The sequence below is a fragment of the Oncorhynchus gorbuscha genome, linkage group LG18 (genome assembly GCF_021184085.1).
Source record: "Oncorhynchus gorbuscha isolate QuinsamMale2020 ecotype Even-year linkage group LG18, OgorEven_v1.0, whole genome shotgun sequence".
Classification (NCBI taxonomy): Eukaryota; Metazoa; Chordata; class Actinopteri; order Salmoniformes; family Salmonidae; genus Oncorhynchus; species Oncorhynchus gorbuscha.
The window spans coordinates 68770497-68783401 of record NC_060190.1 but is presented as its reverse complement, the minus strand read 5'-3'; the positions used below and the strand labels follow the sequence as shown (position 1 = coordinate 68783401).

The following is a 12905-nucleotide window of genomic DNA, read 5'->3' as shown; positions in this document are numbered from 1 at the left end:
CATTTACTATGTTACGTCTAGTCTATGAGACCAGGCTGGATTTTGAAGTAGCATGGTTTTCTAAGATAAAAGCAAAAATAAAATATTACGGAAGTGAAACTTTTGAAATGAATTGTGGGACAGTGTTAAAAATGGGGATTGAACTTGATTACTGAAACGATGATGATTGAAAACGATGCCTTAAAATACATGTTGAAACTGACCTTTTTGTTGTCTGCCTCTGCCTTTACTGTGTCTACTTATCCCAGACATAACACCCGTCACGTTCCACATTGTGACATGTATACCATTCACAGAAGCAAGTGCATTTTTGAGCATCCTTCCTCTAAAGCTACAGGAAATGTGTACCACACGACCACATCTGAACATGTTTCTGCAGCCAACATAAAAAAGGTCCTGTACCATCTCTCAGATTTGAAGATGGAAACACCTTGCCTCGTATTACCAAATGTTTATGTAAGATAAGGCTTCATCTGAGAGGAAAATAAATGGTTTAGCTGTGGTTGCATTGTAGTTTTTTCAGATTTACAACAAGTCTATTTATGGTATATTGAAACTCTTTAATACACAGTCTCCTCCTACTAGCAGTGTAGGAGAAGTGAGAAACCACAACTACACTTATTACCAACCTATAGCAGGCATGTGGGGGCTGTGACATTTCAATAAACCTTTTCAATGACCAAGTGAACATCCTCAAGCCTAAAGGAACAAGAAACGTGCTGGCAAATCTCCAGAGGTATAGAACAGAGCACACTTAGTGTTAAGTACAGTAATTGGCCATATTAAACTTCCATTGGACGGTTGACGGGATGCCTGGAGGAGACGTTGTCTACACAGTGCTGGCGGTGCTGATCGCTGTTGCCTGCTGTCTGGGAAATGTCCTGGTGATCTGGGCAGTGTGGTCGAGCAGCAACCTCCGGCAGCCCACCTTCTGTTTTTTGGTCTCTCTGGCTGCAGCTGACTTCCTTGTAGGTTCTGTGGCTGTGCCGCTGGCTGTGCTGGTGGATGGACGGGTGTGCACCTCGTTCAATGTATGTCTCTTCATAAGCTGTGTGGTCATCATGTTGACAATGTCTTCGGTCATGTCTCTGCTAGCCATCTCTGTGGACAGATTCCTACGCGTCTTCATCCCTCTCAGGTGAGCGTGCATGCATATACAGTACATACACACAGCTTTAAAAAATGGTTGTCATGTCAGATGAACAGATTCTCTGCTTCAACAGGTACAAGAGGACAGTAACAGAGAGGAGATCTTGGGTGGTGGTGGCAATATGTTGGTTTGTTGCCTTCATGTTGAGCTTCCCACCCATGCTTGGGTGGTACAACCATGACACCTTGTCTCACTCAGGGAACTCAACCACCATCATCTGCCGTTTCCTGGCTGTGATTCCCATGTCATACCTGGTTTACTTTGCATTCCTCCTCTGCACCCTCACTCCGTTGCTTGTCACGGCTGTCCTATACTGCTACATCTTCTGTAGCATCCAGAAGAACACGAGAGAGAAGGTGGGGAGCGGTGCCCAGTCCCATACCTACTTCAGGAAGGAGAGGAGCCTGGCCCGATCCCTGACTCTTGTCCTGGTGCTCTTCACCATTTGCTGGCTCCCTCTGGACATCATGAACTGTGTTGCCTACTTTGGTAACCCATCAGACATACCCCAACAGGCCTTCTATGTGGGCATCCTCCTCTCCCATGGCAATTCAGCTGTCAACCCGATCGTTTATGCCTTCAGGATCCGCAAGATCCAGAAAGCGTACCTGAGGATCTGGAGGAATGTCTTTGTGTGTCGAGGTGACAGGCAGGGCTCTTAGAGCAACCACACCACTGAAAAAAATATTAGCAGCAACCCTGACAGTGCGACCAGAAATACTGATGCAGATGCTATCAGTGTTGTGAAAATCGGCACAGTTGAAGGTGCAGAATGTTAATAGTGTAGGAAGACAACAAAAATGATTGTCGTTTAGCTTTTTATCTTTGGCAAAGTGCATCAAGACCTAAGAACCTGAATAAAAAGGGAAAACTACTGCCAGGGTGTTACATTTCACATTTGTTGAATAAAACTGAGGGTTAATAAATACACAGAGAAGGTTGCAAAGATGTCAAGTAAAAGGGCCATTTTTTGGTTTCATTTTACTCATCGATTTCCTGTTTAAAGACTCTCCTTTCTTGAATGTACTGAATTTTAAATGTTTTTGTTCAAATGGAAATAACATGATTTATATGGAAGTTTCCAATTAATATGTAGATGTCTAATCTGAAAATGTAAATGTGAATGTGGATTGGGCATATGAAACAAGGAAATAAAAATTGCAATCTCATTCAATGATTTGTCTGCTTCAGCAATAAATGATAAGAGTGTCTGCTAAATTAGTCAAAAATATTATAAAATCATCTGTAAACCCCATGGGACTAAATGGGACTAAAGCGGGTTTTTTTCATTGGACTGAAGCAGGTTTTTTTCGTTGGACTGAAGCAGGTTTTTTTCATTGGACTGAAGCAGGTTTTTTTCGTTGGAATGAAGCAGGTTTTTTTTCATTGGACTGAAGCAGGTTTTCTTCGTTGGACTGAAGCAGGGTTTTTCATTGTGATTAAAGCAGGATTTTTCGTTCTTTAAAAAGAGAAGAAGAAAAATAGATGTTAAATTAAAGGGATCATTGTGTCAAAACATAGACCCCTTATTAAGCTATGACGCGAAAACAATAGAATCTTCCACAGAAGTTGTGTGGATGATAATGCAGTAGAGATCGTGCTGCTTCTAGTCTTCTAAAATCCTATTGGTATTACGTTTTCAATGCCATTGTTTTATTGCTGGCTCCCCCCTGAACAGAAATACAATATTATACATGTTAACTCACTGTTTTTCAAATTTTACCATTGGAACACATGAATCCAGTCTACGACCCTCTTCTCTGTATCGATGTGCATTACAGCAGTCATAATGGGATAGCTAGCATTGTGTACTGTAGCTACAGATCTGTACTAAGAACTAAGGGGTTGTTGGAGGCATCCTACAACATTTGGTGAGTATGTGGAGAACATTAAACTCAGCTGGTTACTGTCACGCCTTGGTCATTGTATCTTGTGTTTTTGTTATATGTTTGGGTAGGCCAGGGTGTGACATGGGTTTATATGTTGTATTTCGTATTAGGGTTTGTATTAATTGGGAGTGTGTATTATTATTAGGGGTGTGTCTAGTTAGGCTTGGCTGCCTGAGGCGATTCCTAATTGGAGTCAGCTGATTCTAGTTGTCTCGGATTGGGAAACGTATTTAGGTAGCCTGAGTGCGCGTTGTATTTCGTGGGTGATTGTACCTGTCTTAGTGTTAGTCACCAGATAGGCTGTATTAGTTTCATTCATTCATTCATTCGTTTGTTGTTTTCTTCTTCGTTATTTCATGTACCGTATTAGCTTCATTAAAAGTCATGAGTAACCTACACGCTGCATTTCGGTCTGACTTTCTACAAACAACAGACGAAGATCGTTACCGGTAATGGGATCTCTTCACCAGAGCCACATAATCCCCTGAGGAACCTGACCTGGCGAACCTCTGCATGGTAAAATCAAATCAAATGTATTTGTCACATACACATGGTTAGCAGATGTTAATGCGAGTGAAGCGAAATGCTTGTGCTTCTAGTTCCGACAATGCAGTAATAACCAACGAGTAATATAACCTAACAATTCCAAAACTACTTCCTTATACACACAAGTGTAAAGGGATAAAGAATATGTACATAAAGATATATGAATGAGTGATGGTACAGAACGGTGGCTGTTTAATAGTCTGATGGCCTTGAGATAGAAGCTGTTTTTCAGTCTCTCGGTCCCTGCACCTGTACTGACCTCCCTTTCTGGATGATAGCTGTTGTAACTTTAATGTGTTACAAAGTTAATGTTTAAGTTAAATCTTTGAGTTGTATCTAAAGATATTTCTTTAACCTGTTCAACCTTTGGGGGCGCTATGTCATTATTGGATAAAAAGACGTGCCCGTTTTAAGCGCAATATTTTGTCACGAAAAGATGCTCGACTATGCATAGAATTGACAGCCTTGGAAAGACAAAACTCTGACGTCTCCAAAACTGCAATGATATTATCTGTGAGTGCCCCAGAACTAATGCAACAGGCGAAACCAAGATGAAGTTTCATACAGGAAATGCCCCAGATTCTGAAGGCGCTGTGTTCCAATGTCTCCTTATATGGCTGTGAATGCGGCAGGAATGAGCCTGCGGTTTCTGTCTATTCCCCCGGGGTGTCTGCAGCATTGTGACGTGTTTGTAGGCATATCATTGGAAGATTGACCATAAGAGACTACATTTACCTGGTGTCCTGTGTGCGTAATCTGTAGGTCCATGCGCGTTCCATTTCTTCAGAAGAGAAGGTAAAATGCCATGATGGATTTTATCGTCGATAGATATGTGAAAAACACCTTGAGGATTGATTCTAAACATCGGTTTGCCATGTTTCTGTTGATATTATGGAGTTAATTTGGAAAAAAGTTTGCGTTTTAATGACTTAATATATATATATATTTTTTTCCCTCCCCAAATGTGATGAACAAAACGGAGAGATTAGTTGACACAAATAATATTTTTTGTAAAAACGGAACATTTGCTATCTAACAAAAAGAGTCTCCTCATTGAAAACATCTGAAGTTCTTCAAAGGTAAATTATTTTATTTGAATTCTTTTCTGGGTTTTGTGGAAAATGTTGCATTCTGAATGCTAACGCTAAATGCTACGTTAGCCATCAATACTGTTACACAAATGCTTGTTTTGCAATGGTTGAGAAGCATATTTTGAAAATCTGAGATGACAGTGTTGTTAACAAAAGGCTAAGCTTGAGAGCAAATAGATGAATTTCATTTCATTTGCGATTTTCATGAATAGTTAACGTTGTGTTATGCTAATGAGCTTGCGGATAGATTTACACAATCCTGGATACAGGTTTTTTTTCGTAGCTAAACGTGACGCAGAAAACGGAGCGATTTGTCCTAAACAAATAATCTTTCAGGAAAAACTGAACATTTGACGATCTTCTTTGTTGGCACTCCTAGATGTCCCATAAACATCACTATTGGGTCTTTTTATTAATGAAATCGGTCCATATATACCCTAAATATCGATCTATGAAGAGTGTGTGATCAAGGAAAAAACAGCGTTTTAAAACGCAACGTCATTTTTTTAAATTAAAAAAGTCGATGATAAACTTTCACAAAACACTTCGAAATACTTTTGTAATCCAACTTTAGGTATTAGTAAACGTTAATAATCTATCAAATTGATCACGGGGCGATGTGTATTCAATAGCTCCACGTCTTAAAATCATGGTCGGAAATTTCTCATCCAAAACATCCTGTCGGAGACCGGAAGGAATGGGCTCTCTCTTACTCGTTTGACCAAGAAACAAAGCACAGGCAAATGACAAGACTGGCGACATCCTGTGGAAGCTGTGGGACTTGCAATCTCAGCCCCATGTAATTTGGTTTCCCATAAACAATACATGCAAGTGGCGCATTGATATATTTTCCAGATTTTAGTGATCAGTTTTTCTTCCGCTTTTCGATGAAACACATGTTATGTTATAGTCACAGCCGTGATTTAACCAGGTTTAGAAACGTCAGAGTGTTTTCTATATATATACATACATACATATATACATGTATCTATATATATACTAATCATATGCATATACTATATTCCTGGCATGAGTAGCAGGACGCTGAAATGTTGCACGATTTTTAACAGAATGTTCGAAAAAGTAGGGGGTAGGCTTAACAGGAGAACTACCCCCTACTTTGTGCAATTTCCACCTGAAGACATACCCAAATCTAACAGCCTTAGAACTACCCCCTACTCTTAGAACTACCGCCTACTTTGTGCAATTTCCACCTGAAGACATACCCAAATCTAACAGCCTGTAGCTCAGGCACAGAACCAAGTATATGCATATTCTTGGTACCATTTGAAAGAAAACACTCTGCAGTTTGTGTAAATGTGAATTGAATGTAGGAGAATAACACACAATAGATCTGGTTTAGATAAAACAATGAAAAAAACCTTACGTTTTTTCAATTTATTTTTGTATCATCTTCAAAATGAACAAGATAAAACAAACATTCAGATAAGATGATGGGGACAATTTCAGTGAAAAACACGAGGGCAACAGTACTTGTGCAAAGTTTCAGAATGGTAACTTCCAAAATGAGTGTGCTACATAACATTTATATATATATACATTTACAAGGTAACATGGGTAACTATTGGTAACAGTCCTCTATCAAATCTATTTATATAGCCCCAGCCTAAAACCCCAAACAGCAAGCTATGCAGGTGTAGAAGCACGGTGGCTAGGAAAAGCTCCCTAGAATGGCAAAAACCTAGGAAGAAACCTAGAGGAACCAGGCTATGAGGGGTGGCCAGTCCTCTTCTGGCTGTGCCGGGTGGAGATCACAGTGGTTGTAGAGTGTGCAACAGGACAGCACCTCAAGAGTAAAAATTAACAGTTTAGGGTTCCATAGCCGCAGGCAGAACAGTTGAAACTGGAACAGCGGCAAGGCCAGGTGGACTGGGGACAGCAAGGAGTCATCATGTCAGGTAGTCCTGAAGCATGGTCCGGTCCCGGGGGTTCAAGTCCACCGAGAGAAAGAAGGAGAGAAAGAGAGCAGACTTAAATTCACACAAGACACCGGATAAGACAGGAAAAGTACTCCAGATATAACATACTGACCCTAGCCCCCACCCACTTTGCCATATAACCCCACCAACATTTCCAAAACTCTAGACAATATTCTGCTGCTGATGCCAGATGCCATAGCAGTCTCTCTCTGATGTAAAGCAGAGGGTCACTGAGCATGTGCTGCATGTGATGGGAGACTTCATCTTGCAAACAACACAGCAACACCTCCATGCTGTGCCCTTTTGGCCCTTAGGCACATCCATGTCTGCACAAATATATTTGGGCAGATGAACACTTGTGGCAGGAGCAGAAGGGACAGGGCTTGGTGCAGTGGTGCTGTAGCCAGCAAGCTCCTTGATGAGCTGCTCTCTGAAGGCTTTCTGTGGGAGGAAGGGCTTTCCACAGCTGTTAGCCATTTCCTTGTGTAGGATGAATGCATTCACCACAGCAATGTCGATGAAATGATAGAGGAAGGTCTTGTACCATTTCATTGTCTTGTGGAGAGCATTGTAGTAGCCTATTAGCACGTCCGACAGGTCCACACCTCCCATGCTCTTGTTGTAGTCCTTTACTGCAGTTGGAATGGGGACATTTTTGGTGGTCCATGCCCCGGCACCATCCTTCACACGCCTGACAACATGATCCCCACTGAAGGACTTGTGGATAGTGGAGCACATCACCACCTCTCTGGTATCCATCCACTTTACAAAAAGCAGGCCATCTTCACGGATCCATTGCATGCTCCCCCGCTCAGCCCGCTTAGGCATGTCGTTCACCTTCGTCTTTGGAAAGCCCACCCTGTTGGTACGAATGGTGCCACAAGCCCACACATCTAGCTTCCTTAGGTCTGCAAACAGGGTAGGGCTTGTGTAGAAGTTATCCACAAACAGTTTGTAGCCCTTCCCTAGTAGCTGAAAATCCAATAACTCCATTACAGAGTCATAGCTAAGTCCCTTACCGGTAGCAAAACTGTTCTTCCCCTCGTAGACAAAGAAATTGCATGTGTAGGCACATACAGAATCAGCCAACACAAACAGCTTGTAACCCCACTTGGTTGGTTTGTTTCTCGTGTATTGTTTGAGGCCAATTCTTGCCTTTGAGGCTACCATCCTCTCATCGATTGACACGTTCTGGGCTGGCTGAAAGTACGTCTTGCAGGCCTCAACAATGCTGTAGTAGAGCGGTTTGATCTTGCACAGTCTATCAAACGTTGCTGTGCCTCTTCTTCTCATTCTCTTCATCAACCTTTGGGTCACTGATATGAAGCGCCTGTGAAATAATCAGAAACCTTTTGCAGGACATAACAGTCATGGGGAAAGGCAGTTGGTAGAGAGATGATGTTTTCCAGTAGTCCTTCAGGCTTTTCAGCTTCACCAGCCCCATGGAGACGACAAGTGAAAGGTAGCAGAAAAGATCTGACATGGATATGGGCTTCCATGCTACCTTTTTGCCTGCTTGTTTCTTCTTCCCATTCTTATTTGTGTTGGACACGAGCGAATCTACAACAGATGGTGTGAAAACATTTGAAAAAGATGAAGGGGGGTGTAAGTTGCGGTTGGGTTCACCTGAGGTCCTGGCTTTCCTTTTCGGCCTAAAAGTTGGTTGGGGTGACTCCACATCCTCTTCTAGGACGGTGTGCCAACGCCCTTCTGTCCCTCTGTTAGCGGGTGGCACACTTCCCCTCTTCCTCTACTTTGTCAGTGCCTTCACACCTCTAGATGACCCGGGAGGTGTGGAGCCAGAAACAGCAAGGGTACAGCTGGATGAACCAGCTTCAGAGGGGGATGGACACCTTGGCACTGGGGGCTCCCAGTCGGAGTCAGTGCCACTGTGAAAGAAAATGTTTAGTTAGAATAGTTTCACAAATGAGCCCTGTATCAACAGCTATAATACAAATACATATAGAGTACAGGGAGTACAGGGAACATAAAGTGCTGTTCCATTTCACTTTGGCAATTGATGTGGGCCTGCCTCAAATAGGGCCTTGGGGTAGACCATGCGTTCTCAAACAGACCCTCACTCACAATGACTAGCTAACGTGTACTTTACCCATTTCATTACATCTTTATATATTGCAAATAAAATGTAAAAACAGCTATAATAAACATGTATATAAAGTACAGGGAGTACAGGGAACATAAAGTGATGTTCCACATCAATTGCCAAAGTTAAATGGGCCTACTTCAAATAGGGCCTTGGGGTAGACCATGCGTTCTCAAACAAACAAACAAACAGACCCTCACTCACAATGACTAGGAAAGCCTTTGCTGAAATACAATGGCAATAGCTCTTCTTTATACAGTATAATAAAATAAACCTTTCTACCACATTATTTATTTATTTATTTATTTCACCTTTATTTAAGCAGGTAGGCAAGTTGAGAACAAGTTCTCATTTACAATTGCGACCTGGCCAAGATAAAGCAAAGCAGTTCGACAGATACAACGACAAAGTTACACATGGAGTAAAACAAACATACAGTCAATAATACAGTATAAACAAGTCTATATACAATGTGAGCAAATGAGGTGAGAAGGGAGGTAAAGGCAAAAAAGGCCACGGTGGCAAAGTAAATACAATATAGCAAGTAAAACACTGGAATGGTAGTTTTGCAATGGAAGAATGTGCAAAGTAGAAATAAAAATAATGGGGTGCAAAGGAGCAAAATAAATAAATAAATTAAATACAGTTGGGAAAGAGGTAGTTGTTTGGGCTAAATTATAGGTGGGCTATGTACAGGTGCAGTAATCTGTAAGATGCTCTGACAGTTGGTGCTTAAAGCTAGTGAGGGAGATAAGTTTTTCCAGTTTCAGAGATTTTTGTAGTTCGTTCCAGTCATTGGCAGCAGAGAACTGGAAGGAGAGGCGGCCAAAGAAAGAATTGGTTTTGGGGGTGACCAGAGAGATATACCTGCTGGAGCGTGTGCTACAGGTGGGAGATGCTATGGTGACCAGCGAGCTGAGATAAGGGGGGACTTTACCTAGTAGGGTCTTGTAGATGACATGGAGCCAGTGGGTTTGGCGACGAGTATGAAGCGAGGGCCAGCCAACGAGAGCATACAGGTCGCAATGGTGGGTAGTATATGGGGCTTTGGTGACAAAACGGATTGCACTGTGATAGACTGCATCCAATTTGTTGAGTAGGGTATTGGAGGCTATTTTGTAAATGACATCGCCAAAGTCGAGGATTGGTAGGATGGTCAGTTTTACAAGGGTATGTTTGGCAGCATGAGTGAAGGATGCTTTGTTGTGAAATAGGAAGCCAATTCTAGATTGAACTTTGGATTGGAGATGTTTGATATGGGTCTGGAATGAGAGTTTACAGTCTAACCAGACACCTAAGTATTTGTAGTTGTCCACGTATTCTAAGTCAGAGCCGTCCAGAGTAGTGATGTTGGACAGACGGGTAGGTGCAGGTAGCGATCGGTTGAAGAGCATGGATTTAATTTTACTTGTATTTAAGAGCAATTGGAGGCCACGGAAGGAGAGTTGTAATGGCATTGAAGCTTGCCTGAAGGGTTGTTAACACAGTGTCCAAAGAAGGGCCGGAAGTATACAGAATGGTGTCGTCTGCGTAGAGGTGGATCAGGGAGTCACCAGCAGCAAGAGCGACCTCATTGATGTATACAGAGAAGAGAGTCGGTCCAAGGATTGAACCCTGTGGCACCCCCATAGAGACTGCCAGAGGTCCGGACAGCAGACCCTCCGATTTGACACACTGAACTCTATCAGAGAAGTAGTTGGTGAACCAGGCGAGGCAATCATTTGAGAAACCAAGGCTGTCGAGTCTGCCGATGAGGATGTGGTGGTTGACAGAATCGAAAGCCTTGGCCAGATCAATGAATACGGCTGCACAGTAATGTTTCTTATCGATGGCGGTTAAGATATCGTTTAGGACCTTGAGCGTGGCTGAGGTGCACCCATGACCAGCTCTGAAACCAAATTGCATAGCAGAGAAGGTATGGTGAGATTCGAAATGGTCGGTAATCTGTTTGTTGACTTGGCTTTCGAAGACCTTTGAAAGGCATGGTAGGATAGATATAGGTCTGTAGCAATTTGAGTCAAGAGTGTCCCCCCCTTTGAAGAGGGGGATGACCGCAGATGCTTTCCAATCTTTGGGAATCTCAGACGACACGAAAGAGAGGTTGAACAGGCTAGTAATAGGGGTAGCAACAATTTCGGCAGATAATTTTAGAAAGAAAGGGTCCAGATTGTCTAGCCCGGCTGATTTGTAGGGGTCCAGATTTTTCAGCTCTTTCAGAACATCAGCTGAATGGATTTGGGAGAAGGAGAAATGGGGAAGGCTTGGGCGAGTTGCTGTTGGGGGTGCAGTGCTGTTGACCGGGGTAGGAGTAGCCAGGTGGAAAGCATGGCCAGCCGTATAAAAATGCTTATTGAAATGCTCAATTATGGTGGATTTATCAGTGGTGACAGTGTTTCCTATCTTCAGTGCAGTGGGCAGCTGGGAGGAGGTGTTCTTATTCTCCATGGACTTTACAGTGTCCCAGAACTTTTTTGAGTTAGTGTTGCAGGAAGCAAATTTCTGCTTGAAAAAGCTAGCCTTGGCTTTTCTAACTGCCTGTGTATAACGGTTTCTAGCTTCCCTGAATAGCTGCATATCACGGGGGCTGTTCGATGCTAACGCAGAACGCCATAGGATGTTTTTGTGTTGGTTAAGGGCAGTCAGGTCTGGGGAGAACCAAGGGCTATATCTGTTCCTGGTTCTAAATTTCTTGAATGGGGCATGTTTATTTAAGATGGTTAGGAAGGCATTTAAAAAAATATCCAGGCATCCTCTACTGACGGGATGAGATCAATATCCTTCCAGGATACCCCGGCCAGGTCGATTAGAAAGGCCTGCTCGCTGAAGTGTTTCAGGGAGCGTTTTACAGTGATGAGTGGAGGTCGTTTGACCACTGACCCATTAGGGATGCAGGCAATGAGGCAGTGATCGCTGAGATCTTGGTTGAAGACAGCAGAGGTGTATTTAGAGGGGAAGTTGGTTAGGATGATATCTATGAGGGTGCCCGTGTTTAAGGCTTTGGGGGGGTACCTGGTAGGTTCATTGATAATTTGAGTGAGATTGAGGGCATCAAGTTTAGATTGTAGGATGGCTGGGGTGTTAAGCATGTTCCAGTTTAGGTCGCCTAGCAGCACGAGCTCTGAAGATAGATGGGGGGCAATCAGTTCACATATGGTGTCCAGAGCACAGCTGGGGGCAGAGAGTGGTCTATAGCAGGCGGCAACGGTGAGAGACTTGTTTTTAGAGAGGTGGATTTTTAGAAGTAGAAGTTCAAATTGTTTGGGTACAGATCTGGATAGTAGGACAGAACTCTGCAGGCTATCTTTGCAGTAGATTGCAACACCGCCCCCTTTGGCAGTTCTATCTTGTCTGAAAATGTTGTAATTTGGAATTAAAATTTCAGAATTTTTGGTGGTCTTCCTAAGCCAGGATTCAGACACAGCTAGAACATCCGGGTTGGCAGAGTGTGCTAAAGCAGTGAATAGAACAAACTTAGGGAGGAGGCTTCTAATGTTAACATGCATGAAACCAAGGCTATTACGGTTACAGAAGTCATCAAAAGAGAGCGCCTGGGGAATAGGAGTGGAGCTAGGCATTGCAGGGCCTGGATTCACCTCTACATCGCCAGAGGAACATAGGAGGAGAAGAATAAGGGTACGGCTAAAAGCAATAAGAATTGGTCGTCTATAAAGTCTGGAACAGAGAGTAAAAGGAGGTTTCTGGGGGCGATAAAATAGCATCAAGGTATAATGTACAGACAAAGGTATGGTAGGATGTGAATACAGTGGAGGTAAACCTAGGTATTGAGTGATGAAGAGAGAGATATTGTCTCTAGAAACATCATTGAAACCAGGAGATGTCATTGCATGTGTGGGTGGTGGAACTAATAAATTGGATAATGTATAGTGAGCAGGACTAGAGGCTCTACAGTGAAATAAGCCAATAAACACTAACCAGAACAGCAATGGACAAGACATATTGACATTAAGGAGAGGCATCCTTAGTCGAGTGATCAAAAGAGTCCAGAGAGTGGAGTGGTTGGTTTCGGGGTCAAGGCGATTTAGACAGCTAGCCAGGACATCGGTAGCAAGCTAGCATAGGAAGGGGTCTGTTGTTAGCCACCTCTTGCGTTCCGTCAGTAGATTAGTGGGGTTCCGTGTGGTAGAGGAGATTTGTCCAAATCACACAACAACAAAAATAAAATAA

General features: G+C 42.8%; 1 protein-coding gene across 1 annotated transcript; it reads left to right on the top strand.

Annotated features, from left to right (window-relative positions):
- The first annotated feature begins 683 nt into the window (after positions 1-683).
- LOC124004354 (adenosine receptor A1-like) lies at positions 684-2293 on the top strand. The gene is made up of 2 exons (XM_046313194.1): positions 684-1138; positions 1224-2293. The coding sequence occupies exons 1-2, from the start codon at positions 810-812 to the stop codon at positions 1810-1812; spliced, it is 918 nt and encodes a 305-aa protein (XP_046169150.1). The 5' UTR covers positions 684-809; the 3' UTR covers positions 1813-2293.
- The last annotated feature ends 10612 nt before the right edge of the window (positions 2294-12905 follow it).